The 22,813-nt window shown below is 50.0% G+C and overlaps 1 protein-coding gene across 2 annotated transcripts in view; it reads left to right on the top strand.

Annotated features, from left to right (window-relative positions):
- Positions 1–21,237, top strand: part of NTN1 (netrin 1) — a 431,580-nt gene extending 410,343 nt beyond the window's left edge. For both annotated transcript variants that reach the window (XM_068263271.1, XM_068263272.1), the window contains 2 exons: positions 325–399; positions 19,765–21,237. In XM_068263271.1, the coding sequence (XP_068119372.1) occupies positions 325–399; positions 19,765–20,093 (404 nt within the window). In that variant the 3' untranslated portion in view covers positions 20,094–21,237. The remainder of the gene's footprint in view (positions 1–324; positions 400–19,764) is intronic.
- Positions 21,238–22,813: the final 1,576 nt, after the last annotated feature.

The following is a 22,813-nucleotide window of genomic DNA, read 5'->3' as shown; positions in this document are numbered from 1 at the left end:
CCAGTTGCCTGGCAGGTTTGCTGGTCTTGGATACAGCAGCCTCTGAGTCATACCTGGATTGAGCAGGTATATTTTTATTTATGCAGCTTGAAAGTGGACCAGTCAAATTTTGCCACTGTGGAATTCAATTGGTCCATTTTCAAGCTGCATAACTTTGCATAATTCTCTATCCACTTCAGAGCCAGGCAAGCAGTGTGTCAGTAATGGCAGCCTCCATATTCCTGCCACTGATGAGTCACAAGTGTTGTCACTCGCTGCACTGTGATTGGATATCTGTGTTCTCCAATCCCATCACAGCTAATTATCGCTCTTGTTTTTCCCCAGATTGTGACACATACTGCAAGGCCTCCAAAGGAAAGCTGAAGATTAACATGAAGAAGTACTGCAAGAAAGATTACGGTGAGTCGTCAGGGCCAGTATTCATGTCCGATATATGTGTTGTTTTTATATACAACTGGTCTCCCAAATTCCCTGAATGTCATTGGTTTAGCTGTGGTGACATTTTCCCTTTTAGACATCTGTAGGCAGTACTGCTCCTCCTTCCCTTGTGAAATTTGCCCGGATCACAGGTGAGCTGCAGGAAGTGGTAATGTGGCTGCATATGAGCCGAGAGCAGACATTTGGCATGGTAAATTCCCTGTAGTTGTGAACAGTCTAACTGCTCGAATGAAACCATTGCTTCAGAAGAAAATGGGGATGCGGAGGTGAAACTTTGGAGCCATTATGTGTGCCAGATAGTGGACTGTTGCCATGGCAGCAAGGAAGCTAAATTCACCATGCCTATAAATCATAGCTGGCTGCAGGCTGGACTGGGAAAATGAGTAATCCCGACCCCTGGCCTGGATTCTGTTAGAAGGAATCTCTAGTAGGGGACAGACATTTGCCACCCTTGTCTGGGTCATATCTTAACTTATCCTTTCTTGCGCAAGCTGCATGTGATGCTACAGCACAAACTCCTATTCACTGCCCTTTTAGCTGCCCTGTCTACATTCTGATATGACCCACATAAGGGCTGCAAGCATTTCTTAACAGAATGGGCCACAAACCTGGACTGAGTTATCGTATTATTTTTATCTTAACCACTTCGCATCCAGACCTTGTTTCCCCCTTATGGACCAGAGCCGTTTTGATGTTTTAGCCATGACCCTAGTTAATCAGCAATAAACTTTATCCCTACTGATAACACTTAAATGATCTATATACCGTTTTTTTCAAGACAAACTAGGCTTTCATTGGGGGGTATTTTGTATTAAGAAAATAGTTGTTTTCTATTCATTTTAATGGGAAAAGAGAGGAAAAAAATTAAAAATGCATGATTTCTCAGTTTTTATCAGTTCCAGCTTAAAAATAAAAAGTCCTACTGTCATAAAAACCATGCCACTAGTATTATGTCCCCCAGAATAGATAGCCAGATGGGTCCCCAGTATCAGCCCCCCCCCCCCCCCAGGATAGTCAGATATGTCCCAAATATAAGCCCCCCCAGTATAGTCAGATGTGTCCCCTGCATTTGCAACCCCCAGCATAGATCGTCAGATGCGCCCCTAAGAATAGTGCCCCTAATTATAGCCAGATGTTCCCCTGGGATCAGCATTCCCCCATTTTAGCCAGATATGCCCCCAGGATTAGCACCGGCCCCCATCATAGCCAAATGTGCCCCCAATATTAGATTATCCCCCCAGGGGATAACCAGATGAGCCTTACTATTAGACGCTCCCCCGGATATTCGGCATAGCGGGGCAGACTGCAGAGCGGGGATCGGAGGATCAGACTTCAAGATAGTCGCAGGAACGAGGGAAGGTGAGTGAGGCTGCTTGCTGCAGGATTTTTTTTTTTTTTTTACTATTTCTGCACGGAGGGGGACAGATGAAGGATCGCTGCTGTTGACTAGCGATCGGTTATGGGAGGGGGGTGGACTAATTGGCTATAAGGGAACATGTTCCCTTTCACTAATTAGTAATGTAGCTGACAGCGCCAGGGGTGCGCTCTGAAGTGCTCCCGATCATGCACAGCAGGGCTGCAAACAAGTCAGTATATCTACGTCATGGTGGCTTGGAGGGTGCCACAGCTGATGTAGATATACTGTAGCAGTGGAGGAAGTGGTTAATAGTGCAAGTAGTAAGGCTGTAGATAAGACAAATAACATTTATATTGTGCTTTTCTCCTGGCGGACTCTAAGCACCAGAGCTGCAGCCACTAAGGTGTGCTCTATAGGAAGTAGCAGTGTTAGGAAGTCTTGCCCAAGGTCTCCTTTCTAAATAGCAAAAGGTGAGAGGTGAGATTTGAAACCTAGTCTTGCTATTCAGCCACTGTAAGCTAGTATGTTCTCGGCCTCAGTGAATCCCCCCCCCCCCCCTTGAGTTTAATTTGTAAGTCTTGCAGTCCACTCCTCGCTACATTCTTGAAAGGGAATTGAGATGAAGAATCAGTATTGATTTATAGGAGGGACACTTTGAGGTTGGAGCTGTTTTTGAGAAGCGAGCCCCGCGGTGGGGATTTGCATGTTAATTGGTGTCGCAGAGAACAGGGGGGAATTCTGATGGCCAAAGTGGAAGAATGGAGCATTATGGGTTGTAAACAAAACCCTGGCCCAGCTGAATGGTTGTCCTACTTAGCATGTCTCCCCCATTCCCCCAGCATGATTGGCTTTGCTGCTGCGGTGAGGCAGTTTGGGGTGCGGCGGATAGTTTGTCTGCCCCGTGTGGAGTGTAATCCGGGGCTGCCCTCTCTCTGGGTTTGGGAATCTCTGCAGAGACAAGTGTTTGGTTTGTCCTGCTGCGTTCTGTGCCCTCGCCCTCCCCCCCGGGGTGCAGATGAGAAGCCCGGCTTTCTGTAGCAGGCCTTGGCCCACCGCCACCACGTTCTAACAAGAAAAACTCCCCGCGGCCCGCACGGTGGCGAAGGAGGGGAAAGAAAGAGGGAAAGGAGAAAGGAAAAAGAAACCCTGACATATCGCATTCTGCCACCCGACGGGGGTGCTTGACAATTATCAAATGGGCATCTGCAGGACGCCTGGTGCTCCATTTAATGCGTCCTCTTGGTTACATACTGCAGCCATTTCACCTCAGCGTGCGGGCTGCTTCCCGGCCGCACGTTAATCCGCTGCTCTCTGATCTCTGTGGCTCGGGAGGGCACAGCTTTGTATGGAGGGGAAATGGGAGCTGCCAACTTTCCCAGCAAGGCCAGGGGGGGGGGGTCGGGAGTGCAGGCTTCACTACAAGACCACAGATACAAGCAGCGTGCCGATGTGGAAGTGGCAGGACAGGAAGTGGAGCAAGCGGGTGATGTAAGGAAGGGTGGGATCTGAGAAAGATGAGCATGTAGGAGGTTGCAAGGAGGAGTGGCTGAGCAGGAGAGGGTGGGAAGAAGGAGGGGCATAAGAACGCTTGAGAGAGGGTGGGTAGCAGGAGAGGCTGGGAGAGGGAAAGGCGCGAGAGAGGGTGGGTAGCAGGAGAGGCTGGGAGAGGGAAAGGCGCGAGAGAGGGTGGGTAGCAGGAGAGGCTGGGAGAGGGAAAGGCGCGAGAGAGGGTGGGTAGCAGGAGAGGCTGGGAGAGGGAAACGCGCGCGAGAGGGTGGGTAGCAGGAGAGGCTGGGAGAGGGAAAGGCGCGAGAGAGGGTGGGTAGCAGGAGAGGCTGGGAGAGGGAAAGGCGCGAGAGAGGGTGGGTAGCAGGAGAGGCTGGGAGAGGGAAACGCGCGCGAGAGAGGGTGGGTAGCAGGAGAGGCTGGGAGAGGGAAACGCGCGTGAGAGAGGGTGGGTAGCAGGAGAGGCTGGGAGAGGGAAACGCGCGCGAGAGAGGGTGGGTAGCAGGAGAGGCTGGGAGAGGGAAACGCGCGCGAGAGAGGGTGGGTAGCAGGAGAGGCTGGGAGAGGGAAACACGCGAGAGAGGGTGGGTAGCAGGAGAGGCTGGGAGAGGGAAACGCGCGAGAGAGGGTGGGTAGCAGGAGAGGCTGGGAGAGGGAAACGCGCGAGAGAGGGTGGGTAGCAGGAGAGGCTGGGAGAGGGAAAGGCGCGAGAGAGGGTGGGTAGCAGGAGAGGCTGGGAGAGGGAAATGCGCGAGAGAGGGTGGGTAGCAGGAGAGGCTGGGAGAGGGAAACGCGCGAGAGAGGGTGGGTAGCAGGAGAGGCTGGGAGAGGGAAACGCGCGAGAGAGGGTGGGTAGCAGGAGAGGCTGGGAGAGGGAAACGCGCGAGAGAGAGGGTGGGTAGCAGGAGAGGCTGGGAGAGGGAAACGCGCGCGAGAGAGGGTGGGTAGCAGGAGAGGCTGGGAGAGGGAAACGCGCGCGAGAGAGGGTGGGTAGCAGGAGAGGCTGGGAGAGGGAATCGCGCGCGCGAGAGAGGGTGGGTAGCAGGAGAGGCTGGGAGAGGGAAACGCGCGCGCGCGCGAGAGAGGGTGGGTAGCAGGAGAGGCTGGGAGAGGGAATCGCGCGCGCGCGCGCGAGAGAGGGTGGGTAGCAGGAGAGGCTGGGAGAGGGAATCGCGCGAGAGAGGGTGGGTAGCAGGAGAGGCTGGGAGAGGGAATCGCGCGAGAGAGGGTGGGTAGCAGGAGAGGCTGGGAGAGGGAATCGCGCGCGAGAGAGGGTGGGTAGCAGGAGAGGCTGGGAGAGGGAAAGGCGCGCGAGAGAGGGTGGGTAGCAGGAGAGGCTGGGAGAGGGAAAGGCGCGCGAGAGAGGGTGGGTAGCAGGAGAGGCTGGGAGAGGGAAAGGCGCGCGAGAGAGGGTGGGTAGCAGGAGAGGCTGGGAGAGGGAAAGGCGCGCGAGAGAGGGTGGGTAGCAGGAGAGGCTGGGAGAGGGAAAGGCGCGCGAGAGAGGGTGGGTAGCAGGAGAGGCTGGGAGAGGGAAAGGCGCGCGAGAGAGGGTGGGTAGCAGGAGAGGCTGGGAGAGGGAAACGCGCGCGAGAGAGGGTGGGTAGCAGGAGAGGCTGGGAGAGGGAAACGCGCGCGAGAGAGGGTGGGTAGCAGGAGAGGCTGGGAGAGGGAAACGCGCGCGAGAGAGGGTGGGTAGCAGGAGAGGCTGGGAGAGGGAAACGCGCGCGAGAGAGGGTGGGTAGCAGGAGAGGCTGGGAGAGGGAAAGGCGCGAGAGAGGGTGGGTAGCAGGAGAGGGAAAGGCGCGAGAGAGGGTGGGTAGCAGGAGAGGCTGGGAGAGGGAAAGGCGCGAGAGAGGGTGGGTAGCAGGAGAGGCTGGGAGAGGGAAAGGCGCGAGAGAGGGTGGGTAGCAGGAGAGGCTGGGAGAGGGAAACGCGCGAGAGAGAGGGTGGGTAGCAGGAGAGGCTGGGAGAGGGAAACGCGCGAGAGAGAGGGTGGGTAGCAGGAGAGGCTGGGAGAGGGAAACGCGCGCGAGAGAGGGTGGGTAGCAGGAGAGGCTGGGAGAGGGAAAGGCGCGCGAGAGAGGGTGGGTAGCAGGAGAGGCTGGGAGAGGGAAAGGCGCGCGAGAGAGGGTGGGTAGCAGGAGAGGCTGGGAGAGGGAAAGGCGCGCGAGAGAGGGTGGGTAGCAGGAGAGGCTGGGAGAGGGAAAGGCGCGCGAGAGAGGGTGGGTAGCAGGAGAGGCTGGGAGAGGGAAAGGCGCGCGAGAGAGGGTGGGTAGCAGGAGAGGCTGGGAGAGGGAAAGGCGCGCGAGAGAGGGTGGGTAGCAGGAGAGGCTGGGAGAAGGAAACGCGCGCGAGAGAGGGTGGGTAGCAGGAGAGGCTGGGAGAGGGAAAGGCGCGCGAGAGAGGGTGGGTAGCAGGAGAGGCTGGGAGAGGGAAACGCGCGCGAGAGAGGGTGGGTAGCAGGAGAGGCTGGGAGAGGGAAACGCGCGCGAGAGAGGGTGGGTAGCAGGAGAGGCTGGGAGAGGGAAACGCGCGCGAGAGAGGGTGGGTAGCAGGAGAGGCTGGGAGAGGGAAACGCGCGCGAGAGAGGGTGGGTAGCAGGAGAGGCTGGGAGAGGGAAACGCGCGCGAGAGAGGGTGGGTAGCAGGAGAGGCTGGGAGAGGGAAACGCGCGCGAGAGAGGGTGGGTAGCAGGAGAGGCTGGGAGAGGGAAAGGCGCGAGAGAGGGTGGGTAGCAGGAGAGGGAAAGGCGCGAGAGAGGGTGGGTAGCAGGAGAGGCTGGGAGAGGGAAAGGCGCGAGAGAGGGTGGGTAGCAGGAGAGGCTGGGAGAGGGAAAGGCGCGAGAGAGGGTGGGTAGCAGGAGAGGCTGGGAGAGGGAAACGCGCGAGAGAGAGGGTGGGTAGCAGGAGAGGCTGGGAGAGGGAAACGCGCGCGAGAGAGGGTGGGTAGCAGGAGAGGCTGGGAGAGGGAAACGCGCGCGAGAGAGGGTGGGTAGCAGGAGAGGCTGGGAGAGGGAAACGCGCGCGAGAGAGGGTGGGTAGCAGGAGAGGCTGGGAGAGGGAAACGCGCGCGAGAGAGGGTGGGTAGCAGGAGAGGCTGGGAGAGGGAAACGCGCGCGAGAGAGGGTGGGTAGCAGGAGAGGCTGGGAGAGGGAAACGCGCGAGAGAGGGTGGGTAGCAGGAGAGGCTGGGAGAGGGAAAGGCGCGAGAGAGGGTGGGTAGCAGGAGAGGCTGGGAGAGGGAAACGCGCGAGAGAGAGGGTGGGTAGCAGGAGAGGCTGGGAGAGGGAAACGCGCGCGCGAGAGAGGGTGGGTAGCAGGAGAGGCTGGGAGAGGGAAACGCGCGCGAGAGAGGGTGGGTAGCAGGAGAGGCTGGGAGAGGGAAACGCGCGAGAGAGGGTGGGTAGCAGGAGAGGCTGGGAGAGGGAAACGCGCGAGAGAGGGTGGGTAGCAGGAGAGGCTGGGAGAGGGAAAGGCGCGAGAGAGGGTGGGTAGCAGGAGAGGCTGGGAGAGGGAAAGGCGCGAGAGAGGGTGGGTAGCAGGAGAGGCTGGGAGAGGGAAACGCGCGCGAGAGAGGGTGGGTAGCAGGAGAGGCTGGGAGAGGGAAACGCGCGCGAGAGAGGGTGGGTAGCAGGAGAGGCTGGGAGAGGGAAACGCGCGCGAGAGAGGGTGGGTAGCAGGAGAGGCTGGGAGAGGGAAACGCGCGCGAGAGAGGGTGGGTAGCAGGAGAGGCTGGGAGAGGGAAACGCGCGAGAGAGGGTGGGTAGCAGGAGAGGCTGGGAGAGGGAAACGCGCGAGAGAGGGTGGGTAGCAGGAGAGGCTGGGAGAGGGAAACGCGCGAGAGAGGGTGGGTAGCAGGAGAGGCTGGGAGAGGGAAACGCGCGAGAGAGGGTGGGTAGCAGGAGAGGCTGGGAGAGGGAAACGCGCGAGAGAGGGTGGGTAGCAGGAGAGGCTGGGAGAGGGAAACGCGCGAGAGAGGGTGGGTAGCAGGAGAGGCTGGGAGAGGGAAAGGCGCGAGAGAGGGTGGGTAGCAGGAGAGGCTGGGAGAGGGAAAGGCGCGAGAGAGGGTGGGTAGCAGGAGAGGCTGGGAGAGGGAAAGGCGCGAGAGAGGGTGGGTAGCAGGAGAGGCTGGGAGAGGGAAAGGCGCGAGAGAGGGTGGGTAGCAGGAGAGGCTGGGAGAGGGAAAGGCGCGAGAGAGGGTGGGTAGCAGGAGAGGCTGGGAGAGGGAAAGACGCGGGAGAGGGTGGGTAGCAGGAGAGGCTGGAGAGGAAAAGGCGCGGGAGAGGGTGGGTAGCAGGAGAGGCGTGGGAGAGGGAAAGGCGCGGGAGAGGGTGGGTAGCAGGAGAGGCGTGGGAGAGGGAAACGCGCGGGAGAGGGTGGGATAGGGAAACACGCGGGAGAGGGAAACGCGTTAGAGAGGGTGGGTAGCAGGAGATGGGGAAAGAAGAAGCTTGCAGGAGAACGTGGGAAGATGGAGGGTGAAGGAGAAGGTGGAAAGTCAGATTGTGGGGAATGGTGAGAAGGGTTAGCATTCAGTAGAGAATGGAAACATGAAGTATGTTGAGGAGGATGGGGGGGCTTACGGGGGGGGGGGGGGGCTGCAGGAAGAGGGAGCCTAGAGAGTATATGGAGAGGGCACACAGGAGAGGATGGACAGTAGTAGCTTGTGGCAGGAATAGTGACCACATAGGACAGACGGGATGGATGAGCGTGTGGGAGAGGACAGAATGAATGCTGCCACAGGAATGGCAGAGGCAGAGGCGTATCTAGAGGGGTGCAGGCATGGCTTGTGCCATGGGCGCCACAGCACCATGGGCGCCATGGATGCCTACTCCTCCCTCATGCTTCACCACCTACTACTGAGAGATGTCTCTCAGGCATTTGTACCTGCTCTTATACTGGAGGACATCTCTCACTACCTATACTGGGGGACACCTGCCAAATCTACACTGAGGGAGTTACTTATACTGTGGGGAACCTCTTATTACCTATACTGAGGGACTACTTATACTGGGTGGATACCTCTTACCATGTATGCTAAAGAAGGCTACTTATACTGGGGAGACATCTCTAACTACGTATACTGGGAGGGCAACGTAAACATGGGTCTACTTATACTGGGTGAACTACCTCTGGCTACCTACACTTGGGTGCTACCTCTGGTTACTTTTACTTGGGGTGTTAACTCTAGCAACCTATACTGGGGAGACTTGTATCATTGCAAGAAAAGAAGCTGTTATTATGGGACAAGGTGGTCTGATGGGTGGAGGGGGGCGCAATTTCAGTGTTTGCCATAGGCGCTATGTCACCCAGATACGCCCCTGGGCAGAGGGGAGTGTGTAGGGAATGCCAGGAAGGGTGAGTATGAAGGTGATGGACGTTGGAGCACAATTATTAGGAGCGTGGCCCGGCCAGTCTGGGAGATAGAACAATGCGGCATGGGATCTCTCGTGTATATGCAGCACTGGTTATATAAGTGGTAATCTGCCATATTGTGACACAAGATATTTTGATAGTGAGCCTTGATATAGCTGACTTTGTACAGTTACTGTCCACATACTAGAATTCAACCGAAACTACAGATTCTCTTGTTTTGCGCTCGCCTTGGCATATTTAAGTACAAATGGCAAAACAAGACTTCTAACAGCCATTGCTTCTCTGCAAGCACCTGCTGACCTGCCTGGGACTGCAGTTAAAGGATACCCGAAGTGACATGTGCCATGATGAGATAGGCGTGTATGTACGGTGCCTAGCACACAAATAACTATGTTGTGTTCCTTTTTTTTCTTTCTCTGCCTGCAAGAGTTAAATATCAGGTATGTAAGTGGCTGACTCAGTCCTGACTCAGACAGGAAGTGACTACAGTGTGACCCTCACTGATAAGAAATTCCCCTTTTTTATCTCTTTCTTGCTCTCAGAAGCCATTTTCTGCTAGGAAAGTTTTTATAGTTGGAATTTCTTATCAGTGAGAGTCACACTGTAGTCACTTCCTGTCTGAGTCAGGACTGAGTCAGCCACTTGCATACCTGATATTTAACTCTTTCAGGCAGAGAAAGGAAAAAAGGAACACAGCATAGTTATTTGTGTGATAGGCACTTTACATACACGTCTAGCTCATCATGTCACATGTCACCTCGGGTATCCTTTAAGCAACGGCTGGAAGTTTTCTTGTCCGATAGAAAAGAGCAAGTGAAGAGGGGGATTTCAGTATCTGGTATCAGGCTTGCTGACAGGTGAGGAGCTGCCCGATACTGAGATACTGTATGTAGGATTTCAGCCCGCTGTCATTCTATACCCATAGGGGTAGCAGTACGGTGTCACCACGAATGGCATGGTTAAAAGGGATCTAGGCAGCTTTTATTTTTACGCAGTTTGTCCTGGTATTTAAAGAGACACTGAACCAAAAAATAAAAATAAATGATGATATAATGATTTGTATGTGTGGTACAGCTAAGAAATAAAACATTAGCAGCAGAGACACAAGTCTGATATTGTTTCCAGTACAGGAAGAGTTAAGAAACACAAGTTATCTATGCAAAAGAGCCACGACTTTCAAATTTGCAGAGAGCTCTGTCTTCTGAAGCTTATTCTCTCAACTGTCAGTCACTGTATTTTCTTTTTCTCTCCAGAGGAAAGTTCAAATGTTCACTAGCCTGCTCTGTAAAATTATTTAGAAGACTGAGTAGTGTGTAAAACTGCAAATATTAAAGAATGATGCAATGGTATAAAAAACAAGAATTTTTTAATATTTGCTTTGCTACTAATGTATTAGTATTTATCTGTACTATACATACAATTCATTGTATCACAATTTTTTTTCCACTTCAGTGTCCCTTTAAAAGGTGTAGGATCTGCCACCCCCCCCCCCCCCCCCCCCCCATTTTGTCCAGGGAAAGGAGTGAAGTGCACACGTTGCGTTGTGTGTAACGTGTAGCAATAATCAGAAAGTGCTGCATGCTGTGCGTTTAGCAATAAATCTGCTGCGTTGTGTGTGTTGCACATGCTCAGTAATGTTTTTTTTTTTTTTTAATGTAACGCATGCACCGTTTTCGTTCCATCACTGTGCGACAAAAACTGCACACCAAACGCAGTGCTAAAGAATGAACTATAACGTCCAAGTTATAGTCTTTCAATGTGTTGCATTAGGGGCACATTATGCGACCTTAACGTCGCATCAAACGCACCGTCCCCACTGTGAAAGAGGCCTAAACCGATGAAAGCTTTTGTTTGCTCATTGCTACTGCTAATTACAGCAGTCTTTATCTGCTTACTCTTTCTGCAGATGGCCACTGAAGTAAGGCAATCAAAGTCATTAACAAACAATTAAATGTAAAAAGAAGAGGTAGAACAGTATTTTTTTTTGTAATGAGCCACATTGTTAGCATGCATTTTGAATGTGCTATTGAGATGCCCTTGGGGCTAAACATGCTGCCCAGTTCTCTTTAGGGAGAGTTAGCAGTATGGCAGGCTGGATGTTATGAGTCACAATGAAGCCGTGACTGTTCCGGAGGCCAGGTGGATCTGCTGTGCCGTGAGTGATGAGGGTTCGGGGATCGGTAATGGTCGGTGGTGTTTGCAGCGGGCGCATGTTGTGTGGCAGGGCAGGTATACACACAAAGCATGTGCGCTCCCCTCTCCCTTCCCCGCCTGTGACACATCCAGAGCCTGCACTCGTGTTTTCACAGCTGGAAGGTGAAATGAGACATTCTGGAAGACTTTAGCTTGGAGAATGTTGATTTTTCCAAAGGTGTCTTCCCCCCCACCTCCCCCCACCAGTAAGCTGGAAGGCTCTTGCAGCGTCGAGCTCTGGCTGCAGGCAATGAACTCTCATGCCCTCATTTTACTAAAACCTGCTGCTGCTGCCCGATGCCCACTCAGGCTTAAAGCATCACTCCGCATCACAGACAAATCTGGGCTATGCTGATCGCTCTGACAACCAAATCAACAAAGCATTGGACTTTTGCACAGTATTTAAAGGAGTACTGTAGGTGAAAAACAGTTGCACTTACCCGGTGCTTCTAATGGTCCCCCGCAGACATCCTGTGCCCGCGCAGCTGCTCGCCAATGCTCCAGCCCCGCCTCCAGTTCACTTCTGGAATTTATGACTTTAAAGAGACACTGTAACCTCAAAAAGATCCCCTGGGAGGTGCTCACCTCGGGAGGGGGAAGCCTCAGGATCCTAATGAGGCTTCCCACGCCGTCCTCTGTCCCACGGGGGTCTCGCTGCAGCCCTCCGACAGACCCGACTGTCAATTCAATATTTACCTTTCCCTGCTCCAGCGGGGGCGCTGTGGCTGCTTTCGGGCTCCGAACAAGACGGAAATAGCCGCTCTCAGTCGGGTCCGCTCTACTGCGCAGGCGCCGGAGAGCAGACCCGACAGCGATCGGTATTTCCGCCTACTTCGGACCCGACAGCTGCCACAGCGCCTGCGCCCGGAGCTGGGAAGGTAAATATTTACATCGCCGTTGTACGGAGGGCTGCAGCGAGACCCCCGAGGGACGGAGGGCGGCGTGGGAAGCCTCATTAGGATCCGGAGGCTTCCCCCACCCGAGGGGAGTACCCCCCAGGGGACGTTTTGATGTTACAGATTCTCTTTAACCACTTGAGGACCCACCCTTTACCCCCCCTTAAGGACCAGCGCTGTTTGTTGTGATCTGTGCTGGGTGGGCTCTGCAGCCCCCAGCACAGATCAGGGTGCACGCAGAGCGATCAGATTGCCCCCCCTTTTTTCCCCCCTATGAGGATGATGTGCAGGGGGGGTCTGATCGCTCCTGCGTGCAGGCTAGTTGCGGGGGGGGCACCTCAAAGCCCCCCTCCGCGGCGACATTCCCCCCCTCCCTCTCCTACCTCCCTCCCGGTGATCCGGGCTGCACAGGACGCTATCCGTCCTGTGCAGCCAGTGACAGGACATCCCCTGTCACATGGCGGCGATCCCCGGCCGCTGATTGGCCGGGGATCGCCGATCTGCCTTACGGCGCTGCTACGCAGCAGCGCCGTACAATGTAAACAAAGCGGATTATTTCCGCTTGTGTTTACATTTAACCTGCGAGCCGCCATCGGCGGCCCGCCGGCTATTCACGGAGCCCCCCGCCGTGAGTTGACAGGAAGCAGCCGCAATTAATCAGTCCTGCAGCTGCCACTTTGCCGACGCACGGTATAAGCATGCGGTCGGCAAGTGGTTAAAGTCTGAAAACCACTGCGCCTGCACGCCCGTGTCCTCGCTCCCCGCTGATGTCACCAGTAGTGTATTGTGCAGGCCCAGTACAGTCTGTGCCGTACACTCCCGGTGATGTCAGCGGGAACGAGGACACGGCCGCGCAGACGCAGTGGTTTGTGACTTTTTAATATCGGAAATTCCAGAAGCGAATTGTGGCGAGCAGCTGCGCGGGCACAGGATGTCTGCGGGGGACCATTAGAAGCCCCGGATAAGTTCAACTCTTTTCCCCCCTACAGTAGTCCTTTAAGCATGAAGGCTCAAAAAACAACTATACCACCAATAAAGTTGCCAATATGTTCAAAAGAGGATGCATACATATTGACCATAATGTAAATTTTATACACAATCACAAGCTGACAAATTAATACCACATAGAAACAAGGATAAAAAATTGTTTCAAAGACTGAATATAATCAGACAACCTGCTGCCAGTTAGATATCTGGAGATTAAAATGTATAAATGCAATTTTATGCAGCCAGTGGCCAGCCATAAAAGTGCAGCTGCGCAGGGTACAATTCATATCCTGGAGTGAATATGGAGCCTCCATTGAAGCAGCTGTGCTGCGAGCGCGTTAGGCGTCCACATTGCTCCCCTGTTTGCTGATCTCCATTCTATTCTCCATTCCTCCATTCCATCACTGCAGCACTTTCTTAAAGGACATCTGAGGTGAAATTAAACTGATGAGAAAAACAATTGCATTTGTCCTCCTCCTCCTAAAAATGACTTTTTAGATATCCCACGGTTTTATTTTATATTTTAATCTAGTGTTTTAGTGTTTACTGGTTCATTGTCTCTGCTCAATGACACTTTCATTGAAGTATGCCAGAGCTCAAATAGATTAATTATTGACCCTTTTCATCTCTTCCCTGCTTTCAGAAGCTATTTACCGAAAGGAAAGTGTTTTATGGCTGTAATTACTTATCAGTGGGGGTTATGCTATAGTCTGACCCAGTCCCGACCCAGACAGTAACTGCCACTTACATACCTAATGTTTAACTCTTTCAGGGCTTGCTCCCACTGTGGGCGGTTTCGAGGGGGGGGGGGGGGGGGGGGTTTCCACGTAGGCAATTTTTAAAATCACCCACCAAACGCTTGTGCAATGAATGTCTATGAGAAGGTTCATGCGCGGGTCATGCGCTGTCCATTCAGTAAAGCGGTGTGTGGACCATTTTTGAGGCGATTCCGCCTCAATGGAAAGTATAGGAGAAGCACAAAACGCTCACAAAATCGATTTGTGCAGCGATTGCGTTCGCGTTTTTATGAATAAATACATTGCAGTTATTCTTTTCCGGGTCAAAGAGTTCACTCCCTGACTTGCGTCAGAGAGTGAATTACAAAAACGCTTAGAAAACCGCTAAGCACAAAAACGAATCGCCCACCCAAGCGCTGGGAATCGTAAAAAAAAAGACACCTCAAAAACAGCCCAACGCGGACGGACACTCGAGCCGAACGCAATGTGAACAAGGCCTCAAGCAGAGAAAGAAAAAAAAGGAACACAGCCTAGTTACTGTATTTGTGTGGTTGGAACTGTACATACCCAATGTCCTCTTTGGCGTAAGCCTAATGCTGTCCAAACAAAGTTCATCCACATTTGATAAGTATAGGCTCTTCACTGTAAAACTTCCTCCAAAGAAATTGATAAATTTCTGTCACAGCGCTTATCACTATACGCTCACCAGATCGGTTGGCCAATCTTTTCAGATCAGCAGTCAGCGTTTTTGGCCTTGCCAGCAAGAGATTCCTCCGATCACTTCACCAGCCTCTCCAGGCATCCGACCATAAGCTCAGAATAAAACAAGGGAAATGCAATAGTGTGATACCATTTGGTTAGAGCTTAATATTATCACCAGTGCACCCCTTTTCCAGAACAGTGCCACCAACGTGCTTCCACCATAAACAGATACACAAGGCGCTCACCAGATGCACTGGCCGACCCGCAACAGACCAGCAATATAGCGTGTTGTTATAACTTCAGTTTTTGGGATAAAGGACATCCTAGGACTCAAACAAAGCCGACCATAGCATCATTCCGTTTGATTTTAATAAGTAATGAAAGTAGTGCACTTACAAATTTGCAGTAAAACATGCGCATATAAAAAAACGTAGCACAGGATCCTCCAGCGTCTCCTCAGCTCCTTAGGCTCCGCCCTACTAGTTTCGTCCAATGACTCATCCAATGACTCATCAGCGAGCCCCTGATGAGTCATTGGACGAAACTAGTAGGGCGGAGCCTAAGGAGCTGAGGAGACGCTGGAGGATCCTGTGCTACGTTTTTTTATATGCGCATGTTTTACTGCAAATTTGTAAGTGCACTACTTTTATTACTTATTAAAATCAAACGGAATGATGCTATGGTCGGCTTTGTTTGAGTCCTAGGATGTCCTTTATCCCAAAAACTGAAGTTATAACAACACGCTATATTGCTGGTCTGTTGCGGGTCGGCCAGTGCATCTGGTGAGCGCCTTGTGTATCTGTTTATGGTGGAAGCACGTTGGTGGCACTGTTCTGGAAAAGGGGTGCACTGGTGATAATATTAAGCTCTAACCAAATGGTATCACACTATTGCATTTCCCTTGTTTTATTCTGAGCTTATGGTCGGATGCCTGGAGAGGCTGGTGAAGTGATCGGAGGAATTTCTTGCTGGCAAGGCCAAAAACGCTGACTGCTGATCTGAAAAGATTGGCCAACCGATCTGGTGAGCGTATAGTGATAAGCGCTGTGACAGAAATTTATCAATTTCTTTGGAGGAAGTTTTACAGTGAAGAGCCTATACTTATCAAATGTGGATGAACTTTGTTTGGACAGCATTAGGCTTACGTCAAAGAGGACATTGATTACTTAGCAGCATTAGTGTTGCAGTTCTTGTTACTGTTGATCGCTCTGCTTTTATGTTTTTAATATTTTTGTGAGTGTTACACACACTTTTTATGCAGTAAGCGAACCAGATTGATATAGGAGAGAGGAAAGCAAGGAGGTAGTTAGGAGCGCCAGGTTTATGTTTATTTGAACTGTACATACCCGTATCTATCGCATCATGTCACATGTCACCTCGGGTGTCCTTTAAAGAGGAACTGTTGCGAAAATCGTAAAATTTAAAACATACAAATAAGAAGTACATTTCTTCCAGGGTAAAATGAGCCATAAATGACTTTTCTCCTATGTTGCTGTCACTTACAGTGAGTAGTAGAAATCTGACAAAACTGACAGGTTTTAGGCTAGTCCATCTCTTCATGGGGGATTCTCAGCATGACCTTTATTCTTTATAAAGACAGTCCCTGAAAATGATTAATACAAAGATGCTGGCCAGCCTCCCTGCTTGCTGTACACTATTTTGGCAGTTGAACTGAGCAACTGCTATTCACGAAGTGCTTTTAAAAATAAAGAAAACCCTGAGAACCCTCCTTTGAGAAGATGGGCTAGCCCAAAATCTGTTGGTAATGTCAGATTTCTACTACTTACTGTAAGTGACAACATAGGAGAAAAGTAATTTATTCTGGAAGAAATGCACTTCTTATTTGTATGTGTTTTAAATTTTAAGATTTTCGCGACAGTTCCTCTTTAAGCACCTCAACTACCTGCCGACTGCCCCACGCCAATGGGCGTGGCCGCGGCGGCAGCCCTAGGCCCGCCTAATGCCAATTGGCGTCAAGTCCTGGGGCTCTGTTTAGCAGGAGATTGCGCGCATCTCCTTCTCGGGGGGCGGAGCTCCGCCCCGCCTTCAATCGCCGCTCGGGTCGGGAGACTGGTAGACGGCGTAATCGCCGTCTATTTACATGTACAGCGCTGCGATTGGCAGCAGCGCTGTACTGGGGAGAGCCGTGTGACACGGCTGTCCCCTCCCTATGCTGGAGAGTAATCGGCTGATAGCCGATCACGTTGATTGGCTGGTGGGGGGGAGGGGAGGGAGCAGGGGAAGAGATATTTAATAAAAAAAAAAAGCAAATGTATTAAAACTAAATGAAATAAATGTTTATAAAACAAAAAATAAACAACTGGGGAGCGATCAGACCCCACCAACAGAGAGCTCTGGGGGGGAATCACTTGTGTGCTGTGTTGCCCTGCAGCTTGGCCTTAAAGCTGCATTGGCCAATTAAGTAAAAAATAGCCTGGTTTTTAGGGGGGTTTAACACTGCGGTCCTCAAGTGGTTAAGCAGCATATTAGCACTTTTTCTTACCCAATCTTTGTCTCTTATATACTGATGATATTTGCATGTATGTATATGCAGTATATTTTTTGAAGGTTTTCACTTGTATCTTCTTGGTTTATCTATGCATTATATTAAGGTTTTGAAATGTTTGTATTTTTTTTAGCATGCAGCATTGTATATCACTATCATATTCACTCCAGTATATGAATTGTACCCTGCGCATCTGCACTTTTTTGGCTGGCCACTGGCTGCATATAATTGCATTTATACATTTTGATCTTCAGATATCTAACTGGCAGAAGGTTGTCTGATTACCGTACATTCAGCCTTTGGAGCAATTTTTTTTATCCCTGTTTGTGGTTTTACTTTATGGTCAGCTTGTGATTATGAACAAAAAAGGAACATCATGATCAATATTTCTTAAAGGAGTGTGCTTCCTCTTTTGAACATCTTGGCAACTTTATTGGTGGTACAGAGCTTTCACCATTCCAAACAATATTATGGTAGGATTAGATTGTAAGCTCTTCCGAGGACAGCCAGTGACATGACTATGTACTCTATATAGCACTGACATCTTCTGCAGCACTTGATAATAATAACATGATACGGCACATAGACTAAGACTATAGTAGGATTAGATGGTGTGTTCCTCTGAGGACAGTCAGTGACATGACTATGTACTCTGTAATGTGCTGCAGAAGATGTCAGTGCTATATAAATAAATAACAATAAATATGGTAGGACATTATGCTATGATTATGGTAGGATTAGAGTGTGTGTTCCTCTGAGGACAGCTAGTGGCATGACTGTACTGTTTAGGGCATTTGCACACTCTATCCTTATGTGATGCATTATTGGTATTGCTTCCTGAGCATGTGGAGGTGAAATTTGCCAATATCTTTAATTTATTGGTTTTCTTTACGTTCCCTACAAGAAATCTTGGTGATGCTTGTCACCCTGTAACCACTGTGTAACATATTGTTATTTAATGTCCCTTTTCTCTATTAGTGGGTGGCAGAACTGTCATGGGGTGTTAATGTGGCGTGAAATTCACCAATTATATGGGGGGTTATTAGGTGTCACTCTTTGTCACTGTTTGACAAATAGTCGGTAATTGTTTTATGGTGCTGGTGACATCACAGTGACACCACAAAGCAAACACAGGGGCTGCCCGGCCCCCCAGGAGTAGAGATCACCCTGCAGAGTAGGACTGTCCCCAGTCCTGACAACACTGCAGCTGCTCCACTGATCATCAGCTTATCACACCTCTGAGGCCACTTTACATGGGACAGCCCCAGTCTTCACACACAGGCTTTCAAAGACCTGACTATGAGGCCTTGTTCACATTACAAAGCACCAGGGCTATCCCAAGCGCTGAGCAATTTGGTTACTGATTTAAAAACACTTTTCCCTGACCCTTGGGCTTAAAAAAGCGCTTTTGTGGAGCAATTTTTTTTTTTACAGTGAACTCTTTTATCCTACTGGCGCCTCTGTACAGCTCTACACATCAAGAATCCACCCTTGGTGGAAGGGTGGTACACCCTCTTTTTTTCCTCTATCCACAGAGAGCAACATCTTAATCCTGAGTGGGGACAGGTTTGGTCTCCCCACCTGCCTTTTCAGTGGTTGCCTTGGAGGTAACCCTGGTTTGTGAGTACAATACTTACGTTTCATCATTATCATTCGCACTCCTCCAATACAAGCTACACTATATTGGGCTCTCGGTTTTCTACCTTTTAGACATGCAGATCAGGTGCTCTGACTGAAGTCAGACTGGATTAGCTGCATGCTTTTTTCAGGTGTGTGATTCAGCCACTGCTGCAGCCAAAGAGATCAGCAGGACTGCCAGGCAACTGGTATTGTTTAAAAGGAAACATCCATATCCCTCTCAGTTTAGGTTCCCTTTAAGTGTATCAGAATATTGCATTGATACTTGATACTACCTGAAGTGGGAGGGATGTGGAGGCTTCCAAATATATTTCCTTTTTAAACAATGCACATTGCCTGGCTATTCTGCTGATCCTCTGCCTCGAATACTTTTAGCCATAGACCCTGAACATGCTTGTTCAGCTGTGTAATTCAGACACTACTGCAGCCAGAAAACAGGACAGCCAGGCAACTGGTAATGTTTAAAAGGGAAAAAAAAAATGTCAGCCCCCATATTGCCCTCACTTCAGGTGTCCTTTAACCATCTCCCGCCCGCTCATTGACTTATTAAACACGCCCCCCGCCCCCCCCCCCCGGCAAAAAAATTGAAGATACTTACCCAAGTTAGTAGGAAGCCTGCATAGTCCAGGGACTGCCCTGTTCATCCCTGAGCCCTTCGTTCCAGTGCAGGCTCCCTCTGAAGGCAGGGCTTGCCAAATATGTTAATATGTCACAGGGTCGTGTTCCTGTTCATGTACAAGCGTCACTGTTCTGTGCCTGGGCGAGTAAGGACCATTCATGCCCAGCAGAGTACAGGTTTCCTGCTACCAGGCATGAGTGGACTGTACTCGCACATGTGCAGTATGGCCAAGCTCGTGTACGGACTAGGAAGAAGGTGGTCCCAGGCAGCAGCGATGGGATTACAAAAGATCTGGGAGACCTCTGGAGCATCCACTACTTAGGTAAGTATCTCAAGTTTTGCTTTAAGCTCTGTATTGGGTCACACTCAAATAGAAAGTGGGCTGAAATTGTACACAGGGACCTAGTCGCAGGCCAACCTCAATGTCTACTGGCCATCTTCCTCACTTATAAAGTTCTCTGGTGTCTAGTGGTCCTCCACCTCCTCCCCTATACTGTTCCTTGGTGTCAAGAGACCCCCCACTCTCCCCTATACAGTTCCATGGTGCTTAGTGCTTTCCCCCTACCTCCCCATATGGCTTCCCTGGTGTTTTAGGGCTTCACCTCCAATATAGCTTCCCTGGTGGTCTAGAGCGGGCCAAAAATAGTGTTAAGTGGGGAAAACCACTTGAGGGCCAAATTTAATGGCTCTGAGGGCCAAATCTGTCCCGCAAGCCAGAGTTTGAAATGTATGCTATAGATTAATTTTTATCTGTGGAGTGTAATACAGCCCCAATGTTAATCTACAATTTGCCCTTTGTGCTTTTATTTCAGCCGTCCAGATTCACATCCTCAAAGCGGACAAAGCCGGCGACTGGTGGAAATTCACGGTTAACGTGATCTCCGTGTACAAGCAGGGAACCAACCGGATCCGCCGAGGAGACCAGAACCTTTGGATCCGCGCCAAGGACATTGCCTGCAAGTGCCCAAAGCTGAAGCCCATGAAGAAGTACCTCCTCCTGGGCAACGACGAGGATTCTCCCGACCAGAACGGGGTGGTGGCCGACAAGAGCAGCCTGGTCATCCAGTGGAGGGACACGTGGGCCCGGCGGCTGCGGAAGTTCCAACAGCGAGAAAAGAAAGGCAAGTGTAAGAAGGCCTAGGAGCGGCCGGAGCATCTGTAGAAGACGGAGAGTGGACCGTTCAATGCTGCTTGCTGTAGAGTCTGGATCAGATAGGATTATCAACTAGGTTATTTTTTTTCCTTTTTGTTTTATTTTTAAAACATTTTTGTTTCCCAGCTGGAAGAAGTAAACTGGCTTTTTTTGGAAAGTCACGGATGATAGACGAGTTGGAGAATCACTTCTAACGACGGGACTGAAGCGTTTGCACCTAATCCGTAGAGCTGATTCACAGACACGCGGGAGGGAGGGAGCTGGAGGGGAAAACAAGAGTTATTGCCCAGAGATTTATGGCCATGGAAGCTGTGAAATTTGCACCTGTTCGGTATCTCCTGCCTTGTGAGTCATTAATTGTTTAAACATTTCTCACGTTCTGCGGTCAAAGCCCCCCCTGGCTCTTTTTTTTCTTTTTCCCCATCTGAGTTGGAATGGGGACCTTTGATACACCCCGAGGATGTTAGTAACCTTTAAACACCCCAAAGGGTGGGGAGTTATTTGTTGGTAACCATTCTGCAGCCAAGTAACAACAAACTGAGTTAAAGGAGAACTCCAATCAGAACCAAAACCATCGAGCAGGACATACTAAGGGGGCGATGAGTTTATTGCTTTGTTTTTTCTCTTATTTTAATTTTTAATATCTTTTATTGAAGTCCAAAACAAGATGGTTCTTGCTTGGGTATTATTACCTGGGCAGTTAGGGGTGGAGCTCTGACACCACCGCTCAGTTTTTTAAAAAAAAATGCTTTTTCATAAAAAAAAGATACAATAGTTGCAATATTGACCTCCAGCTAAGAAAATGCTAATTCTGTCTGTAATGCTGGCTATATATCGAGAGAGAAGTACTGGTCATTCAGTGCATTACTTTTCTCATAAGCTTTCTCCTAGGAAATCATTTTTCATCTTCTGTTTAAAATTACCTTTCAGCACTCTGCCTTTAAAGGGGAACTGAAGAGGTATATGGAGGCTGCCATATTTATTTCCTTTTAATCAATACCAGTTGCCTGGCAGCCCTGCTGGTCTATTTCTCTGCAGTAGCACCAGAAACAGATCAGTCTGAAACACCTGATCTGCTGCATGCTTGTTCAGGGGCTATGGCTAATAGTATTAGAGGCAGAGGATCAGCAGGGCTGCCAGGCAACTGGTATTGATTAAAAGGAAATAAATATGGCAGCCTCTGTATACCTCTTACTTCAGTCCCCCTTAAGCCACCAGGAACTTTTTTCTCAGTTGCAATGGCCCATATGCAATTCACTTTTTAGCCTAAGTTTTCTTTTGGGCGATATTTTCACAACTTGTCAGTAAAACGCCTTTTAAACCACCAGCACCTGAGAAAATAATCAGAATAATTTTGCAAAGTGTCAAAAAGTTATTTTAAAAGGAAGATGAAAATTCAGGAAAAAAAAGTGAATGAAATAAGGGATATCTAGCTTTCTTGATCTCTATGCTTGCTCCAGGGAAAACATTACATACACAGTGTTAGCATTACAGCCAGGGAACTAGCATTTTCTAGAAGGAGGTAAAGTTGGCCTCCTCCATACTTCTCTACTGCAATATGTACGGTACTTGCTTGGGATTATATTTCTGGAGCTAGTCTAGTTTAGGGGACCCAGAGGGAAACCTCATAGGGAACAGTTCTCCAATCACAGCATCCTCTACAGCACGAAGCATTGTGATTGGCCGAATAGTGTGGGCGTAGTTTACTACAACCTATCTGAAACCTAGGTGTTTGAGAGGGTGCCGCCCACCTAATCATGTCAGCGGAATTTCCCTATGAGGTTTCCTGCTGGGTCCCCTAAACTAGACTAGCGCCCCAAATCACTTAGGCCAAGGATTAACCACACAGAAATATTTATTGTTTGAGTTTTGGGATTTGGCTGGCGGTCTCTTTTAACACGATAACACTCGATATTGGATGTATACGCCTTCCCCTCTCCCCATGTGCCCTCCTAGGTGCTGATGGCTAGGTATACACACACCTAGAAAAAAAAAAATAATAATGTGTACAAAATGCAAATCCTAACCTTTTAAAGTTTGTATATCATCGAAATAACTGTTTTTTGTTGTTAAGAAAAAAAATTATTGTTTTTATATATGTTAAATAGCCTCTCCCCCCCCCCCCCCCCCCATAGTCTCCCACCCACCCTGTACGTGGCGATTTATACAGGACTGACAGTATTAGCCAGTCACGCATGGGAGATGGTAACGTCATGAAATAACTGCAGAGTTTTATCTATAAATATATATATATATACTGAATTCAGAAGAGCTATATACAGAGTCGCTGTAGATTAAAGTAGCCGAAATGTACAAAATATATATTTTGGAGGTACGATGGGAGATGATCCAGCGGTTTGTGAGAGCCTTACCATAGTATAGAGATTAGCGTTCTATATCAGTTCGCCGCGATCGTTTGATGTGTATTCAGAGGGTTGTGACGGAAGAACTGACCGTTCTTATTGCAGATTTTCCAGAAAGTAATACGTCAGTCACTCCTCACTGATTATAACAATGAGTAGAAGGATAACACACAGTCCATGGAATGGTCATTAAAAACCTAAGAAACTACAAGATGAGATATAAATGGTTGAATCTTCTCAACTATTAGGCTAGTTACACACCGGGACGTTGCGTTATAGTGGACGTTATGGTCGCATAACGTCCCCTAACGCAACGCCTGCCGGTGTTGGTAGAGGACGTTGAGT

Source organism: Hyperolius riggenbachi, chromosome 12, assembly GCF_040937935.1.
Source record: "Hyperolius riggenbachi isolate aHypRig1 chromosome 12, aHypRig1.pri, whole genome shotgun sequence".
In the NCBI taxonomy this organism is placed as follows: domain Eukaryota; kingdom Metazoa; phylum Chordata; class Amphibia; order Anura; family Hyperoliidae; genus Hyperolius; species Hyperolius riggenbachi.
The sequence above is the reverse complement of the archived record's forward strand: the minus strand, read 5'-3'. Positions and strand labels throughout refer to the sequence as shown.